General features: G+C 40.1%; 1 protein-coding gene across 3 annotated transcripts in view; it reads right to left on the minus strand.

Annotated features, from left to right (window-relative positions):
- Positions 1-19530, minus strand: part of kalrna (kalirin RhoGEF kinase a) — a 288022-nt gene that overhangs the window by 165191 nt on the left and 103301 nt on the right. For all 3 annotated transcript variants that reach the window (XM_057853377.1, XM_057853375.1, XM_057853376.1), the window contains 4 exons: positions 10858-10980; positions 5561-5752; positions 4504-4673; positions 962-1136 (listed from right to left, as the gene is read on the minus strand). In XM_057853377.1, the coding sequence (XP_057709360.1) occupies positions 962-1136; positions 4504-4673; positions 5561-5752; positions 10858-10980 (660 nt within the window). The remainder of the gene's footprint in view (positions 1-961; positions 1137-4503; positions 4674-5560; positions 5753-10857; positions 10981-19530) is intronic.

Here is a 19530-nt window from a genome sequence, read left to right on the forward strand (position 1 = left end):
ACTGTATTTTTATTTAAAAATGTAAACAACCTCTTGTGTGTTGCTGTTATAAATTCTGCCTGAAGGTATCCTTGAAGGGAAAATTTTATCTTGTTTTGTTACACTTATTTTCCCAGATTTAAGCAATTTATAAATAGGGTTAGTCGGAAACTATTGAAGTAAAAATTCCCACAATTTTTTACTTTACCATTCTGACAAAATTGACTACTGCAGGTCCGACACACTCGCTAAAGATTAGGGCTGTCAAACGTTTAATCGAGTTAATCACAGCTTAAAAATTAATTAATCGTAATTAATCGCAATTCAAACCATCTATAAAATATGCCATATTTTTCGGTAAATTATTGTTGGAATGGAAAGATAAGACACAAGACGGATATATACATTCAACATACTGTACATAAGTACTGTATTTGTTTATTATAACATTAAATCAACAAGATGGTATTAACATTAACATTCTGTTAAAGTGATCCATGGATAGAAAGACTTGTAGTTCTTAAAAGATAAATGTTAGTACAAGTTATAGAAATTTTACATTAAAACCCCTCTTAATGTTTTCGTTTTAATAAAATTTGTAAAATTTTCAATCATAAAATAAACTAGTAGCTCGCCATTGTTGATGTCAATAATTACACACTGCTCATGGTGCTTAAACCCATGAAATCAGTCGCACCCACGCGCCAGCAGAGGGCGACAAAACACCAAAAAACACAAATAACAAGTGGCCATGACACTGTGCTGTCATTTTAATCTGTTTGAGCAGGGCATGTGCGTTAATTGCGTCAAATATTTTAACGTGACTAATTAAAAAATCTAATTACTGCCCGTTAACGCGATAATTTTGACAGCCCTACTAAAGATGCAAAAGTGATTCACTTAATGGCAACAATTAATGTAAAACTGAAAAAAATAAAATAAAATAAAATAGTCCATTAATGCAAGAGTACATCATGGTTACCTCTATGGTGTACTGCTCAAAGACGCGTAGCTGCAGGAAGATGTCGAGTTTTATTTTGCGCTCGTGAAACAGCTCCTCCATCTGGCCTTGAGCCTCATCCAATTGCTGCAGCACTCCCTGGATGTGAGCGATGGAACTGCAATGCGGCGTCTTATTGGTGGACATGGCTGCATCTCTACAGGAGTGCAAGTCAAGTATAAATATCAAACAAAAAATATGCCATTTCTGCTATTTTAATAGTATGCAGGAGTTTTGGAGTGTTACCACCGCTCAGAGAGAATATAAGCTTGTTGTTGAATGCTTTGTACTAGGGCTGAAGCTATCGATTATTGAAGTACACTGCTGGCCAAAAGTATTAGCACCCTTGTAATTCTGTCAGATAATGCTCAATTTCTTCCAGAAAATGACTGGAATTACAAATGCTTTGGTTGTAATATCTTCATTTATTTTGCTTGCAATGAAAAAACACAAAAGAGAATTGCAAAAAAAAAAATAATTATCATTTTACACAAAACAAAAGTATTGGCACCCTTTGAAAAATCATTTAATGCTTCTCTAATTTGTGTAATTAACAGCACCTGTTACTTACCTGTGGCACATAACAAGTGGTGGCAATAACTACAACATACATCATTAAAGTTGACTCAACCTCTCTCCTATGTCCTGGTGTGTACCACATTGAGCATGGAGAAAAGAAAGAGCACCAAAAAACTCTCTGAGAACTTGACAAGCAAAATTGTGAGGAAGCATTGGCAATCTCAAGGCTACAACTCCATCTCCAAAGACCTTAATGTTCCTGTGTCTACCGTGCGCAGTGTCATCAATAAGTGTAAAACCCACGGCACTGTGGCTGACCTCCCTAGTTGTGGACGGAAAAGAAAAATTAACATGATATTTCAAGGAAAGATTGTGCGGATGGTCGATAAAGAACCTCGATTACATCCAAACAAGTTCAAGTTGTCCTGCAGTCCAAGGGTAAAATAGTGTAAACCCATACTATCCGTCGGCGTCTGAATGAAAAGGAACTCTATGGTAGGATACCCAGGAAGACCCCACTTCTGACCCAGAGACATAAAAAAGCCAGGCTGGAGTTTGCCAAAACCTACCTGAGAAAGCCAAAAATGTTTTGGAAAAATGTTCTTTGGTCAGATGAGAAAAAGTAGAGCTTTTTGGGAAAAGGCATCAACATAGAGTTTACAGGGGAAAAAAACGAGGCCTTCAAAGAAAAGAACACGGTCCCCACAGTCAAACATGGCGGAGGTTCCCTGAACTTTTGGAGTTGCTTTGCTATCTCTGGCACTGGACTGCTTGACTGCGTGCATGGCATTATGAAGTCTGAAGACTACCAACAAATTTTCCAGCATAATGTAGGGCCCAGTATGAGAAAGCTGGGTCTCCCTCAGAGGTCATGGGTCTTCCAGCAGGACAATGACCCAAAACACACTTCAAAAAGCACTAGAAAATGGTTTGAGAGAAAGCGTTGGAGACTTCTCAAGTGGCCAGCAATGAGTCCAGACCTGAATCCCATAGAACACCTGTGGAGAGATCTGAAAATGGCAGTTTGGAGAAGGCATCCTTCAAACCTCAGAGACCTGGAACAGTTGGCCAAGGAAAAATGGTCTAAAATTCCAGCAGAGCATTGTAAGAAACTCACTGATGGATACCGGAAACGGTTGTTCGCAGTTATTTTGTCTGAAGGTTGTGCTACCAAGTATTAAGCTGAGGGTGCTGATACTTTTGTCTGGCCCATTTTTGGAGTTTTGTGTAAAATGATAATGATTTTCTTTTTCATTCTCTTTTGTTTTTACATTGCAAGCAAAATAAATGAAGATATTACTACCAGAGCATTTGTAATTGCAATCATTTTCTGGGAGAAAATGAGCATTATCTGACAGAATTGCAGAGGTGCCAATACTTTTGGCCAGCAGTGTAATCGATTAATCTCTCAATTAGTTAGTTCAAATGATCGAGTAATCGAATTAGGAATATTTAATGTGTTACCGAATAAATTTAATGAGAGGTACATCAAAGGCTTGCTAAAATTGCACTTTCAAAAGAGCATGAAATGAGAATACAAAATAAAATTCTCGAGTGTTTTTTCAAATTTGCACTCTCATTTCACAAGAGCAATAAATGCATTTCAAAATAAATTCAAATACATCTTATCCTCAAACGGAAAAGAATAACAGCAAATGAGGATTTGATGTAGGATTTCTACAACAAAAGAACAATGGCCAACTTGCATTGCAAAAGTTCGCTAGCTTAAATGCAATAAAATGCTAACGTTTTTTTTTTGTGTTTTTTTTTAAACAATGCTCTTAATAAATCGTTTAAACACATATTCCCACAAACAAAATTCCAAAATATACCTCTGAAGTAAATTACAAATGCATAAGCAATCAGAGTAGCTCAAACAAAAACTTATCTTGGTCTTAACAAGGAGCAGCTGGATCCAGACACAGTATGTTAGATGAGTTATGTTATATTCACTGTTGCCATTAGAGGGCAGTATATGCACCCAAATGAATAAAACTAAATGCAAACACTTTCAAAACAAACCATTACAATGTCACTCATTAAACTAATTCTCGAAGCAGCAAAATTTGATTCAAATTTTTTCTAATCGAATTACTGTATTAGCCCAAATATAAGACAGTGTTTTTTGCTTTGAAATAAGACTGAAAAAGTGGGGGTCGTCTTATATTCGCGGTCTAGACGTTATACCCATTTACGACGCTAGATGGCGCCAGATATCATTGAAGCGATGTTCTGACATGACAGATCTCAGCTACTCTCAAGTTTAACCAGTTTGCATTGTTTTATTGCAAAGTTTTTCCTTATTCAGATTTGTTTCAAGACTACAGTTACAGTTAGACTTCACTTTGATGGTTAATGCAGTTATTGCAATTTTGTTGTTTTATCACAATAGATTGCTTTATTTACATTTCAAAAACCAGAAGCCATTCATTTACGAATGTGATTGCACTTTAGTTTACATATTTAAATGTTCAGATATTAAGATTTGAATGAGGCAAAATAACATACTTTTTCTCTCAAATATATTGTTATAATCATTTGTTTCAGATGTATTGTAATTATTTTCTGCATAAAAATTAATTTGGTGTTCAAAAAGTCTTTTTTCAAACTTGAGTCTTGAAAAAGGGGGTCGTCTTATAATCAGAGCCGTCTTATATTCGGGCCAATATGGTACTCGAGTTAATCGATTAATCACTGCAGCACTACTTTGTACATATTACTGCTGTATGTGTTAAGGTAATAGCTGCCTATATGTTTACAATAAGAGTCACCATAGTGCTAATTTCTGCTAACCCATCTATGACATTTTGCATTCTACAATATGCTTGCTGACTTGCATTGGACCAAATTATATGGTTTGGTTGAACATTTTGGTGTTTTAAATACTGAAAATTATAATCAATGAAGTTTTTAGAAGCAAACTGTTTCTCAATATTTTTATTTTTTTCCCAGGTGGTTCTGGGATGTACGCTAATATAACCAATAAAACTACTTTATTATTTTACCTGAGCTGCTGCATAAGTTCTTCCCCCTCCTTGATGACATTGAGCGTGGCTTCCAGTGTGGCTGTCTGCTGCTGCTGGAACTGCTGAATGAGTGTCTGCACTGAATCTACAGAGTCGCAGCTCACATCATCCAGCAGCTGCTTTTGGAGCTCCTCCATCCATGACCAAAGCTGGACCAAAGCAGATTACAAGAAATAAGGAACATCACTGGTACAAAAACAATTACCTGTACGTACTTTGCTTGGTTGCTACTTCTTTAGATTCTACTAAGGCACAGGAGTCAAACTCTAGTCCGGCCGATAAAGCCTCGCGAGTCATTTTAAATTTCTGACAATTCCAAGTACCGTATTGGCCTGAATATAAGACTGTGTTTTTTGCATTGAAATAAGACTGAAAAAGTGGAGGTCGCCTTGTATTCGCGGTCTAGACGTTATACCCATTTACGACGCTAGATGGCGCCAGATATCATTGAAGTGACGTTCTGTCATGACAGATCTCAGCTACTCTCAAGTTTAACCAGTTTGCATTATTTTATTTCAATGTTTTTCGGTATTCATATTTCTTTCAAGACTACAGTTACAGTTAGACTTCACTTTGATGGTTAATGCAGTTACTGCAATTTTGTTGTTTTAACACAATAGATTGGTTTATTTCCATTTCAAAAACCAGAAGCCATTCATTTACAAATGTGATTGCACTTTAGTTTACATATTTAAATGTTCAGATATTAAGATTTGAATGAGGCAAAATAACAAGCTTTTTCTCTCAATATATTGTTATAATCATTTGTTTCAGATGTACTGTAATTATTTTCTGTATAAAAAATAATTTGGTGTTCAAAAAGTCTTTTTTTCCAAACTTGAGTCTTGAAAAAGAGGGGGTCGTCTTATAATCAGGTCCATCTTATATTCGGGCCAATACGGTATTTTGATCGTGGATGTTGGCAGTTGTCATAAATAACCGACAAGTGTTAACGACACAGTCATAAGAAGCATTGAAATCAAGTTTTGCACCGCAAAAAAATAATAACATTTTCAAACCATGTTATGTGCCTTACCTCTTTGGTGTGCGTGTGGAATGACACAGACATGTCAAGTAGCAGCTTCCTGTGCTCAACACGTCGTACAAAGTCTTGTATTCGAACCTCCAGGTGACGCGCCGCCTTGTATATCTCCTCTGGGTCACACTCGCCCGTCTGTGCCAGTTGCTCGGCCGCCTCCAGTAGCTTGTCTGCATTAGTATATGTGTTCTGGAAGGGAAATACATCCTGCTTTGAGTGATGTTAATTTTCCAAAATGTGATTCACATGCCTTCCCAGATAGCAAAATATAATTCAAGCGGACATGGGCCAGATTTACTGCAAATTTCGGCCCAATTTCGTTAAACGGATCCGCCCTATTGTCTTTTTGAACAATGGGCCAAATTCAGTAGGGAGTCACTTGCTGGATCAGTAACCAGTTTTGGGCCAAAACTGGTCCAAAGTAGCAGACACTACATTGATGTATGGCCTGGATGGACACGTTATCCAATCTGGGCCAGATTTGTATCTTTTTTTTTTTTTTTTTTTTTAAATTTGGGTTCCATTTTGTTCAATGTACTGTTCAATACTGTAATGTGTTTATATTGCAAATTAAATTTGTCTATTAAAAGCAATAATAAGAACACTTCTTTTTCATGCAATTTATTAATGCTAGCATATTAATGCACCATAACAAATGAACGTTGTTTTTTCACAAAATATTTTAATTGGAACAAGCAACTCCTCATTAAGGATGACCCATTTTTAGACATTAAACAACATATTGTATTTGTTAAGGTTCTGGAGTAACGGAGGACCTATGTGGAGAGACAGAGGCAAACTGGCAGTGGTAACAAGAGTTCATTGACGATGAGAGGGAGTGGCAGATAGTGTCCGAAGAATCCTGTGGGCAGTTTGGTGATAGAACAGGTGAACGGGCAGGCAGGTATTCTGGCAGGCAAGAAGTACAGGATCTAGGGGGGAAAACTAAAAATGAACTCAGTATCAGGATTACAAGGTTCGTTGTTAGCTGAAAGTCATGTAGGTGAGTTGCTGATCTGGCGATGATGTGAGGCCAAGGACCGGTTTAAGTTAGTTGCTGACGATGATCAGTGGCACCTGTCACAGGATCACCGATCTGTGCAATCAAGGCAGTGACACAAATACACAAACACAAGTAGGAGGGGCTCAGTTTGAATAATAGTATTCAAACATTGAAACATTTACTGCTACAAAGAGTAAATGGTTTCGCCTCTATATGTTGGTAAGCAACAAATTTTGAATTACCTAACTTGCAGACATGGCTGATCACTTGAATACACCGGCCATTTTATTAACGCTCGGTTGAATAACTTGTTTAGCAGTCAAGAAGTGACTTCAAAACACAATTATTACTTTGAATAAAGCACTTACCATAAGATTTGCCGTACACCAAAATGACGTGTTCTGAATCCTGCGTGTTCTCTTGCTTAGTGTCGCAGCGGATGCCCGCCTTAAAGGTGCGCGCAGTAGTGACGTCATACGTCGAATGTTAAATTTCAGACTTTTAGCACGTCCGATCTGCACGGTCCGCCCTGGTCCCGTGCGTAACCTATCATTTGGACTGTCAGAATGATGATCAAGGCCGCATCTGGCACACTGATGTTCAACGGGCGTGATTGCTATGTGAATTTGGCAAGCTGAGGCTGGATCCGGCACAGAGTCATCTACTATTGTGGTTGATTTAAACTTTTAGGAATCTGAAAAAAAAATGACATGCTTTTTTCCATTGCACTATGACTAGCATTTGACTTGGTAGGCTCCCCCAGTTTATATTCAGCTCACATTGAGATATTTCCTTGAAGACAGATCTCATCTAAGTGGAATATTGCCGAGATATTACAATACAAATTCATTCAAAACTACATGGTAAAAGAAGTGAGTTTCAGACCCTACTTCTTAAACGTGTGTTTTGTTAAGATAAAAAGTGTTGAAACATGAAATACGAGCTGAAGAAAAAAAATACAAAAAGAAATGGTCTCATCACTTTGGATGCGATTTAATGAGTTTTAGTGCTAAATAGGGCTGCAGCTATCAAATATTTTAGTAATCGAGTAATCGACTGAAAATTCTATCGATTAATCGAGTAATCAGATAAAACATTTTTTTTTTAGGTACAGAGCAATTATAAATATACATGACAAAAAAAAGACATTTAATCCAAAATTAAACCATTTTTAGTCAATGTCTTTATTGTCGATGTACATTGTTGAAAAGAGCCAACAATTGCATCTCAGATGTAACTAGAAAAAAAAAAAAATTCACTGCTCTCACTCAAAAAACTTCTAGATCTTATAAAAAAAAAACATATTTCTTACCTAAAAATGTAATTACGCTTGATAACACACATCACTTGAAAGCTACGTGTTTTTCCCACGTGTTTCAATTTAATTTCCATTTGTGTCAAGCTATTTTTAAGTTCTAATTAAGTTTTAAGTCAGTCTAAACTGTAAGTATTGATAGGATTTTGAGTTTTTGCAATGTTCAAAATAAATGTATGATACCTGCTGTATTGGAGCACATTAGGGACCAGTGCTACTTGGTGTTTTATTCAGCAATGACTACTGAGCTAAAACTGACAGTTAGCTTTATTATGTTTTAATTTTACACCCTCATCACTCTACAGCGCTGTGTTTGTACAGATTAAATAAAACCTGTATTTAAGACACTTTAGCCACGCATCGACATTGGTCATAATCAATAGAAACCTAGCCCTCCGAAGGGCTAACGTTACGTCTATGTGAGCGAGTGACAGTATTTATTAGCGATGAGAAGTCTACTGCTTTAAGATGGCGGCTGTTTACTAACGCTGCCCAGACGCGGCCGAGTCTGTCATTTTGCATCTAGTCCTAAATGCATGCGATATCTATGAGACGCATCGGACACTACCTGCTACCACACTAGCATCATGCGGGCGTAGTTTTTAGCAACGTCGGCGTAGTTTGTAGCGGCTGTCAGCTGCAGTAAGTTTTTTTTTTTTTTTTAAATTGCTTCTTCCTCTACGCATGTGAGGTCAGCGCGTTGTCCCGCATTAAAAGTAGTCCGGGCAAAAAGTGATGCTTAGAGCTGGCAAAATGAAACGATTCCTCGAGGTGAATAAAATTACAGTTTTTAAACTCGAGTTACTCGAGTTGCTCGAGTATTCGTTTCAGCTTTAGTGCTAAACACTGCTGATTGGGATTAACAAAACAGATTATATTAAAGTAATAAATCTTGTTTTATGTAAAAAATAAAATAAAAAACAAAGCCATTTCAATGATTTTTCAAAGGGGGATCATGAAATACGAGTTAAAGGAAAGTAATAAAAAGAAAAAATGTCATCACCTTGGATCTGGCTAAATGAGATTTATGTACTACAAAACGCTGCTGGGGACAGGAAAACATGAAAATATACACGAATATCAGTTCACTACTCGCTTTATATAACTTGAATTCCTTTTTGTGAAACAACATTCAGGTTATGGCACGATCCAAAGATGGTTTTATTTTACAAAGTAAGAACAATCGCAGCTGCCATACTTCCTTTTCTTCTTCAGACGCACATCACGTCTTGGCATTTCCACCGAGATGAGACAAATTATCATCTGGATATTCCCACATGTAGAGGGGAGGGGATTAGTCTGAAGCTAAAGATTACAATTTACAGGAGATTAATACTTTGTGCCGCATGACTGCTTTGGTTCAGAGAGGTGAAGGATTATTGCGGATGTATAATCATCCACGTCAAGTGAATATAAAAAGCCCCCCAAAATTGATGGCCAAAAACTGAATGATTTCTGTGCTACAAAAGCAGCTACAATAATGCCAAAGGCTCACTAAATTTAAAATTGAACAGTTTATACAGTATGAACAAATACTGTTTTCTTGTAAATTTGGTGGTTTAGGCTTATAGTCAGGTGTGCCTTATAGTCCAAAAATTACATTAAGTATTTAGATCAAAGTCACTCAGGTGGTAATGAGTCTATTTTTGACAATTAAATAATCCACTTTAAGAGTGTCTTTACAAAGTCTAAAACTTTTATCATTTGATTATTATTTTTTAAATTAAACAGCGAGCAAGAAGAGGTTATGGGGGGACAGAAAGGAAGGAAGAAGACAGAAGAGAAGAACAAACTACTACAACAAATAAACTGTTACACGCATTTGTTACCTATAAACAGTGATGCTATCATCAACAAATTATATTTACACGCGAACCCCATGTGGCTGGCCTAATAACCGGGGAGAAAGAGGAGGAGCGTTAGAGTCAAAAGGAGACATGATTAGGCGGGGTGGAGCGTACACAAACCAGCAATGTGAGGTGTGGAACCCAGTGTTATGTGAACCACATGGAAGTGACATCCTATCCTATGCTCCCTGATCGCTAAGCCTGGCACCGACAATTTCTCTACCTGAATGTGTCTAATTGCACCCAGTCATGCATGAACCCACTCAGACATGTGATGGTCCTGCAAAAAATTGGAGATACTGCGTGGGCAAACGCCCCAAGGGGCAATCGGGAGGCGAGCGCGGCCCACCCCTTCTCCTGCAACTTCGGCAAAGGGGCCACCGCCCCCCCCCCCCCCCCCCCCCGGGAGCCAGGGCGGTACCCCGGACCATCCGCGCCCCAAATAACCGGCCCTCAGGGGGAAGGGATAAGGGACATGCCACCGCCCCAATGCCCGCCCACCCGGACCCCCAGCCACCGCGGCAAACCCCCAACCGATGTGACACACTGCGGGAGCCCCACGTCCCACTAGGACCATGGCAGGACAGGATCCCCACCTGGCGGGGGCGACACCCCGCCGACTCGCTGGCACCCAGCCGGCAATCCACACCGGGGCCCAATGGGGGGTGCTCCTACCTGCACCCCCGCAACCGACACCCCAGACCACAGGTGTCAAACCGATTCCAGAAAGGGCCAAGTGGGTGGTGGATTTTGTTCCAACCGATTCCATGAAGAGAGTTTAACCAATGAACTTCCTGCTGAAACAAGTAGCACCAGACAAAGTTTAACTGATTACACATGTAAAAGATCTGATTGGTGAAAAGGTGTCTTCTTAACTGGTTGGAAAGCAAACCTGCACCCACTTGGCCCTTTCTGGAATCGGTTTGACATTTGTGCCCCAGACGAAGAGGCCGCGCCAAAGGAGTCCCGCCATATCGAAACGTGTTGGACCCAACTACCGCCCTATTACTGTGGCTGCCAGGTCCCCGACTGACAGCCACTACCTAGCACCAACATGGCATTGTGTGGGGAGGGTTGTCAATAATTTGAGCTTTCCAAATATTTTTTTAAACAAAGAACAATGTCCAACCTGAGCAACGTCTTCAAAGTCGTCATGTCGTTTCTGCAGCGCTCGAGCTCGATGAAGGGATTTCCCCACTCCAGTGTGTTTGCTGAGGAAAGCCTCACCATGGTTTTCAATCCAGTCCATAACCTGAAAAGAAGAGAAAAAAAAAACTTACATTTCTGAAAATGTTTTTTTTTTTTTTGCCTCCTTATTGTGCAGTTTTGGTTGGTGCAAAATATACTCAGGTGCAACATATAGTCCGAAAAATACGATACTCGTAAAACTAAGTACCGTACGTTGAAGGGAATAATATTTTTTCTCTTATTTACCAATCGACTGTTCGTACTACTCTAACAAACCTAATACAATCAATCAGGGAATAGTATCTTTTCTCGTATTTATTTGACTGTTCATATTACTGTAACACACCCATTATAAAATAAATAGCATTTACACCATAGTTTAAGGAAAACAAGCAGAGTATAGGGCATAAGAGATACACGACGCCTTCTTTTCACAGAAGCCCAATGTGTGCGTCATGCAACTGAATGAGCAAGATTGACGCTGACGAGGCTGACATCGACAAATCCACGTCTGCACCTCCAACTCTCGCAATCAGTTCTTCCAAACAGTCCAGAACAAATGGCGGGACGTCCTATCCCAACACAAGGAACACCGGAGAACACCCGATATCCAACTGATAACACGACTAATAGGACTCCAAGAGCCTATTTGACGCTGAGGTGGCAAAATCCACAACCTTTGTTGCCCTGACAACAGTAACTCCCGAATAGTCCTGTCCAATCCACAAACAGGCAATAATCCTAAAAAACGCCCAAGCACACCCTTCTTCTGCCCACAGTCCGCCCCGCGAGAGCCTTCATGAAGACTGAATGTTTAACTAATCGTTGTCATTTTTCTCAGGAACCTTTTTGTTGACTTGTGATATGGTGACCTTGGAACCAGTCTGCCTCCTTGCCAGAGTCTGTTTCTGTTTCGCCTTGCCGTTTGACCGCTGTCGACGTGAATAAATTGTCAACTTGTGCTTCAAAGCCTTTTTCCAGCTTTCAAAATGGAGTCAGTACAAGGGGTAAAGACTAAGGTGAACGCGCTGAGTTTGGCCTTTTGGCTGGGTTGTCGGTATCTTGCCGGCCAAGGTCGTTGGAGCTGCGCCAGCGCATGTCCGGCAGTTCAGCTGGCGTGATTCCGGCAATCTGGCTAAAAAGGTCAGATTCCTTCAACGTGCACCTGTTACCCATGTCAATTATGGCGTGTAACCCGATTCATAACAAGTAAAAAGTTGGAAAATGAATATGAGAAATGATTATAATCACACGACTTTGTCGTCAGCTATTTTGAAAAGGATTTGTTTATGAGAGTGCAAGATCGGTTGAAGGTCGTACATGCCAAATAAAACAGCACACCTCATATTCTACAGCTTTTCTTTTGCTTGTGGATTTTCCTCTCTCAGGAGGACATATCTTGTGATCTGTGATTTATTTGCCATTGGAAGCGTGCTGCGCTTTCCACGTGCACTCCTCGACACCAGCTCAACGCTTGTCTCAGGGGCCTCGTAGCCGCCCATACATGACGGCTGTTTTTGGCGAAACTGTTTTCCCACTGAATTTATGGCCCTCGACGATGTGATCGCTTCTTTGTTGAGTTTTTTTCCCGTATCCCGCACCCTTCAGGAGCGTAATTCTGAATCTTCCTATGCACGTACATAGACAGTGAAAAAGTGAATGAGAGAAGTGATGAGAATGTGAGCATTTTGCACTAAAAGCAGTCAAAACATGACTTTTTTAAAATAATAGCGAACAAAAATGTTCACAAACTTTTGAATGTCATCGTATTACTTGTGACACAGATGACTGCACCTTCATCGTTAGCATAATTGTGAAACTACTGAGATTGGCCAAACCAAACTTTAGAGAGCATGTGGTTAAAGATGAACTTTAAGCAGAAATATTGACTTCTAGCTGTGGAGGACTGGGATGAACTTTGTTACATTTTTGAATCTAGTTCTATTAAAAAGTCAGAAGTAGTGAAATAAATCATCAACAGTAGGAGAATATAGTATAATAGCTAGAATAGAAGAAAGTTTATTGCCAGTGTGACAAGCACAACAGTGCCTTACAGTCAGTACATAAAAAGAAACATTAAAACTGCAACAATAAATCAATAATACACACAAATACGTCACCCAATTTTCAGAGAGGTATCCATTGATCTGACAGCATGTGGGAAAAAAACTTTTTTGCAGTCTTTTGTTCCTGGCTTTGATGGCTCTGTAACGACAGAAGTGGCTCGAACAGGGAGAGGCCTGGTCTTTTAACTCATTTGCTCCTAAAAACGTATAAATACATTCTATTTTTAATTGTTTCAGTGTCCCAGAGACGACGTTTTTTTTTTGTATACATCTTTTTATTTGAGTTTTTGGATACAGGTACATAATTTCATAGATCTCAGCCAAGTCAAAAATAACAAATCTATAAGTCTTTTTCATGGCCCCTTTAATGTTAGTGGGAGAAAGAGAGAAACCACAAGAAATAGTACAATTAAAAAATGGATGGGTTAATCATTTAATGCAACACTTAAGTCTTTGCTATGATTCCAAGAGGGAAACAGTTATGTTTGGCTGCGTCATATACAAGTCCTCTGTCTGTTTTACATGAACCACACATACATCGCTAAAAAACAAACAAACAAAACAAAAAAACACACAAAAAAAAACAACACATCGAACCCCAAAGACATTTATACGTCTTTTACGTTGTTTTTTTTTTTTTTTTTTTCAAAAAAGACATCTCTGGGTCCTGATTCAATTTAGCTCCAAAGCACTAAGCTGAAAATCCATTTTAAAGCAATAAAACTGGACACTGGAGGGCAGTAGCACATTTGGTAAGACCCGCAACACTATTCAACGGCAACAAACAGCCAAGCCGCAAAGCCGGGGCGCCGATAGAAGACGACCGAATGGATGCCAGGCGGCGGATGGCCCAGCAGAACAACCGGTAGGACGCCAGGGATGCCAGGCGCTGGACGACCGAGCAGAACGACCGGGACCACTAGATGCCGTTGAGTCCGTGCTGCTCATGAGCAGAGCCCGTAGAAACTCAAAATAAATTCATATTTTTGAAACCTGGCGGCGATGAGGGAAAAGTTTAACGGTCTGTCGCGGCCACAATAGCATCATCCTTCAGTTTATTTATGTGTAAATAAATTGTTATTTTGCTATCAAAAGCTCTATTTGTCTTGTTGTTTATCTTATTTTGTAAAGGAAAACATTCAGATATTTGGGATGTAACTAAAGCAAAAAATAGCTTTGTTAAAGTCGAAGTTATGTTTGAAAAGTATGCTTTCACAAAAAGCTCAATTTCTCTGTTTTTTCATCAGAAAAATTGAAGGGAATTGCTCAAACTAAGCTATTTTCTAATGCTGATTTCTAAAGAATGGAAAAAGATATGAACTTACTTTTTTCTGCTGAAAGAACAGAGTCTAATCTTTCTTTTGGTGGGTTCCATGTTTATATAGCAATCGAAAATAATTTTCTGTGGGCCTTGCAAAATCAGTCAAAATCCAGTAAAATGGCCGGGAGTGAAGGGCCTTACTCTGGTGAAAATGGCTGAGAGTGAATGAGTTAAGATGGTTTTGGCGAAGCCTGCACAATATATCGTGTGAACATCACCATCGCTATGTGCGCATGTGCAATAGTCACATTGCAGGACGTGCAATTGTTTTTTTGTTTGTTTTTTCTGCTTCATAAAAGCAGCACATGTGCAGAGACATGGCCTCCTGGATCCCTTTAATATACAGCAAGCTTCCTCATTCACAGATAAACCCCTTTAGCCTGAAATAAACGGTATTATATGAATACAATGTGGTCATGGAAAGTCAACCAAAGTCTTCGCAAACAGATCTATTCAGGTCATCTGGTGAAAATCTTCTAGTTTTAATATCGCAATATACAATGGGGAAAATAAGTATCTAGTCAGCCACCAATTGTGCAAGTTCTCCTGCATGAAAAGATTAGAGAAGCCTGTAATTGTCAACATGGGTAAACCTCAACCATGAGAGACAATGGTGAAAAAAAAAACAGAAAATCACATTGTTTGATTTTTAAAGAATTTATTTCCGAATTAGAGTGGAAAATAAGAATTTGGTGACCTACGAACAAGCAAGATTTCTGGCTGTCAAAGAGGTCTAACTTCTTCTAACGAGGTCTAACGAGGCTCCACTCGTCACCTGTATTAATGGCACCTGTTTTAACTCATTATCGGTATAAAAGTAACCTGTCCACAACCTCGCTCAGTCACACTCCAAACTCTACAATGGCCAAGACCCAAGAGCTGTCGAAGGACACCAGAGAAAAATTGTAGACCTGCACCAGGCTGGGTAGACTAAATCTGCAATAGGTAAAACGCTAGGTGTAAAGAAATCAACTGTGGGTGTAATTATTAGAAAATGGAAGACATACAAGACCACTGATGACCTCTCTCGATCTGGGGCTCCATGCAAGATCTCACCCCGTGGCGTCAAAATGATAACAAGAACGGTGAGCAAAAATCCCAGAACCACACTGGGGGACATAGTGAATGACCTACAGAGAGCTGGGAACACAGTAACAAAGGCTACTATCAGTAACACAATGCGCCGCCAGGGACTCATATCCTGCACTGCCAGACGTGCCCCCCCTGCTGAAGCCAGTACACGTCCAGGCCCGTCTGCGGTTCGCTAGAGAGCATTTGGATGATCCAGAAGAGGACTGGGAGAATGTGTTATGGTCAGATGAAACCAAAATAAAACTTTATGGTAGAAACACAGGTTCTCGTGTTTGGAGGAGAAAGAATACTGAATTGCATCAGAAGAACACCATACCCACTGTGAAGCATGGGGGTGGAAACATCATGCTTTGAGGCTGTTTTTCTGCAAAGGGACCAGGACGACTGATCTGTGTAAAGGAAAGAATGAATGGGGCCATGTAAATCATGAGAGATTTTGAGTGAAAATGTCCTTCTATCAGCAAGGGCATTGAAGATGAGATGTGGCTGGGTCTTTCAGCATGACAATGATCCCAAACACACAGCCAGGGCGACAAAGGAGTGGCTTCGTAAGAAGCATTTCAAGGTCCTGGAGTGGCCTAGCCAGTCTCCAGATCTCAACCCCATAGAAAATCTGTGGAGGGAGTTGAAAGTCCTTGTTGCCCAACGACAGCCCCAAAACATCACTGCTCTAGAGGAGATTTGCATGAAGGAATGGGCCAAAATACCAGCAACAGTGTGTGAAAAGCTTGTGAAGAGTTACAGAAAACGTTTGGCCTCCATTATTGCCAACAAAGGGTACATAACAAGTATTGAGATGAACTTTTGGTATTGACCAAATACTTATTTTCCACAATGATTTGCAAATACATTTTTTAAAAATCAAACAATGTGATTTTCTGTTTTTTTTTCACATTCTGTCTCTCATTGTTGAGGTTTACCCATGTTGACACTTGACAATTACAGGCCTCTCTAATATTTTAAAGTGGGAGAACTATTAGTGGTTGACTAAATACTTATTTGGCCCACTTTTTTTTTCATATTCAAAACCGATATAGCTAAGCTAACAAGCAAATAGCTTAGCATATTCCCGTTCAAAATTCAGTTTGACAGCATGTTTTATAAGCAGGTCAAAATTTGAGACACTGCTGCCTATTGGTCTGTTGTATTCCCTCATACCAATTGCGAGTCAACCTTACACTGAGCAAACTAGTTCTTCCTCCCACTAGATCGAGGACTAGCAGTTAAAAGAAATGGATTAAGCCTGGAAATTGGGATCAAACCTATCCAAAATTTGGTCTCAAAAGCCACTTTGCCTGGATTTAATCAGTGTACGAAAAGAGGGCTCAGCGTTTCTTTGCCTTCGTCGAAACTCTTAGACTTACTCACCGAACCCTTGGGGTTCGATCGAACCCAACTTAAGAACCGCTGTCTTAAATGCTCAGACAACTTTTTTTTAAATACAGCTCGTGGCTTCTAGGTAGGTTTAATTGAAAATAATGTACTGCTTTTCCTGCTGAGTATGTATTATCATCACAAAGTTGGCGTTTTCCTTGTAGACGCTAAATATTGTGCTCGTCTATGTTTGTTCTAAATTGTTGGAAGCCTTTATTTTTGGACTAAAACAATTTTACGGATGAAAACATTTTCAGTAACTGTTGACTAAAACTAGATGAAATTTGCATGACATTTCCTAGACTAAGGGTGAATCCCATTTCACCCCTTGGCCCTACCCCTTACCCCTTCCCCTCCGTTTTGCGCGTTCACGTGTAGGGGTAGGGCTGTCCCAATTCACGCTAATGTGCAGGGGTAGGGGTTAGGGGGAGGGCTTTCCACCCCTCCAAACGGAGGGCCATGACTACCCTCACTCCAAACGGAGGGTTACGCGAAATTTCCCAGGGTGCAAAGCGATTACCCCGAGAATCATTTCCAAAATGGCGGAGCCAAGGAAAGAAGTACACAAATGTAAGTAGCTCTGTTTATCCCTAATTTAACTATTTTAACAGTTTTAAGTTGTGATAACTGATGTAGGCGTGTCTGTTTGGTTCTGTCGCTTTTTGATGACGTCATAACTGGCGGAATGGACTTATGACGTACGTGAGTGTGAAGGGGTGTCCCAATTCGTAGGGCTAACGTTTCAAGCCCCTACCCCTTATTGCTCCGTTTGAAGGGCCAAGTGGTAGGGGGAAGGGGTAAGGGGGAGGGCCAAGGGATGAAATGGGATTCACCCTAATACTAGACGAAGACGATCACATTTTGAAAGTACTAAAATATGACTATGTTTATACTGCAGGTCTTAATGCACAATTCCGATTTTTTGTCATATCTGTTTTTTTGGCGTGTCCATTCAGACTGCCTTTGTCCATTGAGCCCGTTGCGCTGAGCAAACTGACCCGCATGCACAGAAGCATCAAAACAAATTCAGTAACTACGCACTGTGCTTGCACGACGCACACACATGAGCCTTATGTGTGACTCTGCCTTTTAAGCACTACTGAAATATTGCTCATTTGGCGCACATTAAGAAACCGAGCATTAACAGGCGTATCCTTTTCCTCATTGTAATTTTTTTTATGACCGTGTTGAAGCCCGCCTCCTGCATACTAAAAGCCGAGTTCACGCTAGGCGCTAACGCTAACAAACAGCTACATCACTGCCATCTTGCGTGCTGCTCTGGCTCTTGGTTGACGTAATTGCTGCATGAATTCCGATTTGGGAGACTTGACAGTTCAGACAGCTGCCACATTTTGGAAAAATGTGGCCCAAATCAGATTTAAACCAAATACGAAAGTGACCCAGATCGGATTTGAAATGGTCCACTTCTATGCGACTTGTCAAGTTCAGACTGTCAAGTTAAAGCCTCACTCAAGTCAGAAAAACAAGAAAAAATCCGATTTGTGCATTAAGACCTGCGGTATGAACAGTGTTGGGAGTAACGTCATTATAAATAACGCCGTTACGTAACTGCATTAATTTTTTTCAGTAACGGGGTAATCTAACTAGTTACTTTTTCCGCCGTTACCGTTACTGATGGTCAAAAGCGGTGCGTTACTTACTCTGAATAAATTGAAGAAACTACCAGCCGTGTCGAGTCGACTCTCTGCTCTGTTGATTTGTCATCCAAGACTTGGGGTGCGTTCAGGTTCGAGAATAGCGCACGTACTTCTGACTCCAAACTGTTTGTCCCTGCTCATTCAATTAGACAATGCTTTCCAAAGTTTGGTAACGTTTCTGTGTTTGCTACACCTGATGTTCCCATCTCCCACTGTCAGCCAGCAATAATTCTGCTTCAATCTTGAGGACGGCAGACGCTTTGAAGGTGACGTGAATTGTCGGAAAACGAGCCAACCTAATTGCAGCCCCTCGAGAGATGCGATGGAAGTGATTGTGATTGGCTGAGGGTTAGAGTCATGTGTCGTGGTAAGCCAATCAGAGCCGGTGATTTTACAAGCAAACCGGAACAGCGCGTGCGGCAAACACACACACGCAAACCAGATGCACAGGGTCGGGATGGCGGCGCATTCAGAAGAAAAATTGTCCTTTAAGAGGTGGAGATATAGACACTTTTTCAAGTTTGTCGAAATTAAAGGAAAGAACCTGCATGTAATGTGTAATTTATGTCCCGGGGCAAAGCTTTTGTCGACATCTGTGGTAAGCAATTCAAATCTGCTGAAGCACCTAACAAGTTAACTACCTTTCTGTTATTCTCTATTCCACTGACTCGAATACCGCTCAGAAAATTTGAAATTCTTTGACATACAACAAGTCCTTTTTAAAGTAATGGAAATAGTTACGTTCCCTAGTCACTAGTTACTTTTACTATAGAGTAATTCAGTTACTAACGCAGTTACTTTTTGGAAGAAGTAGTGAGTAATGTAACTAATTACTTTTTTAAAGTAACGTGCCCAACACTGGGTAGGAACTAGAGCTGTCCCGACTAGTCGACATAGTCGACGTCATCGATGACGTAAATCCGTCGACGAGCACAACATCCCGTCGACGGTTAATGAAGGGTTAAAAAAATATATGCGTGGAAAGTTAGAATGTCGGATGCTCTGTTTGCAAGCGGGGAAAGCAGCACAAAGCCAAAAAAAGCGCACCAGATTGTCCAAAACATTGCCTTATTTCAAAGAAACAAAGGAGAGTACACTCTTCT

The sequence above is a fragment of the Corythoichthys intestinalis genome, chromosome 12, assembly GCF_030265065.1.
Source record: "Corythoichthys intestinalis isolate RoL2023-P3 chromosome 12, ASM3026506v1, whole genome shotgun sequence".
NCBI classification, from domain to species: domain Eukaryota; kingdom Metazoa; phylum Chordata; class Actinopteri; order Syngnathiformes; family Syngnathidae; genus Corythoichthys; species Corythoichthys intestinalis.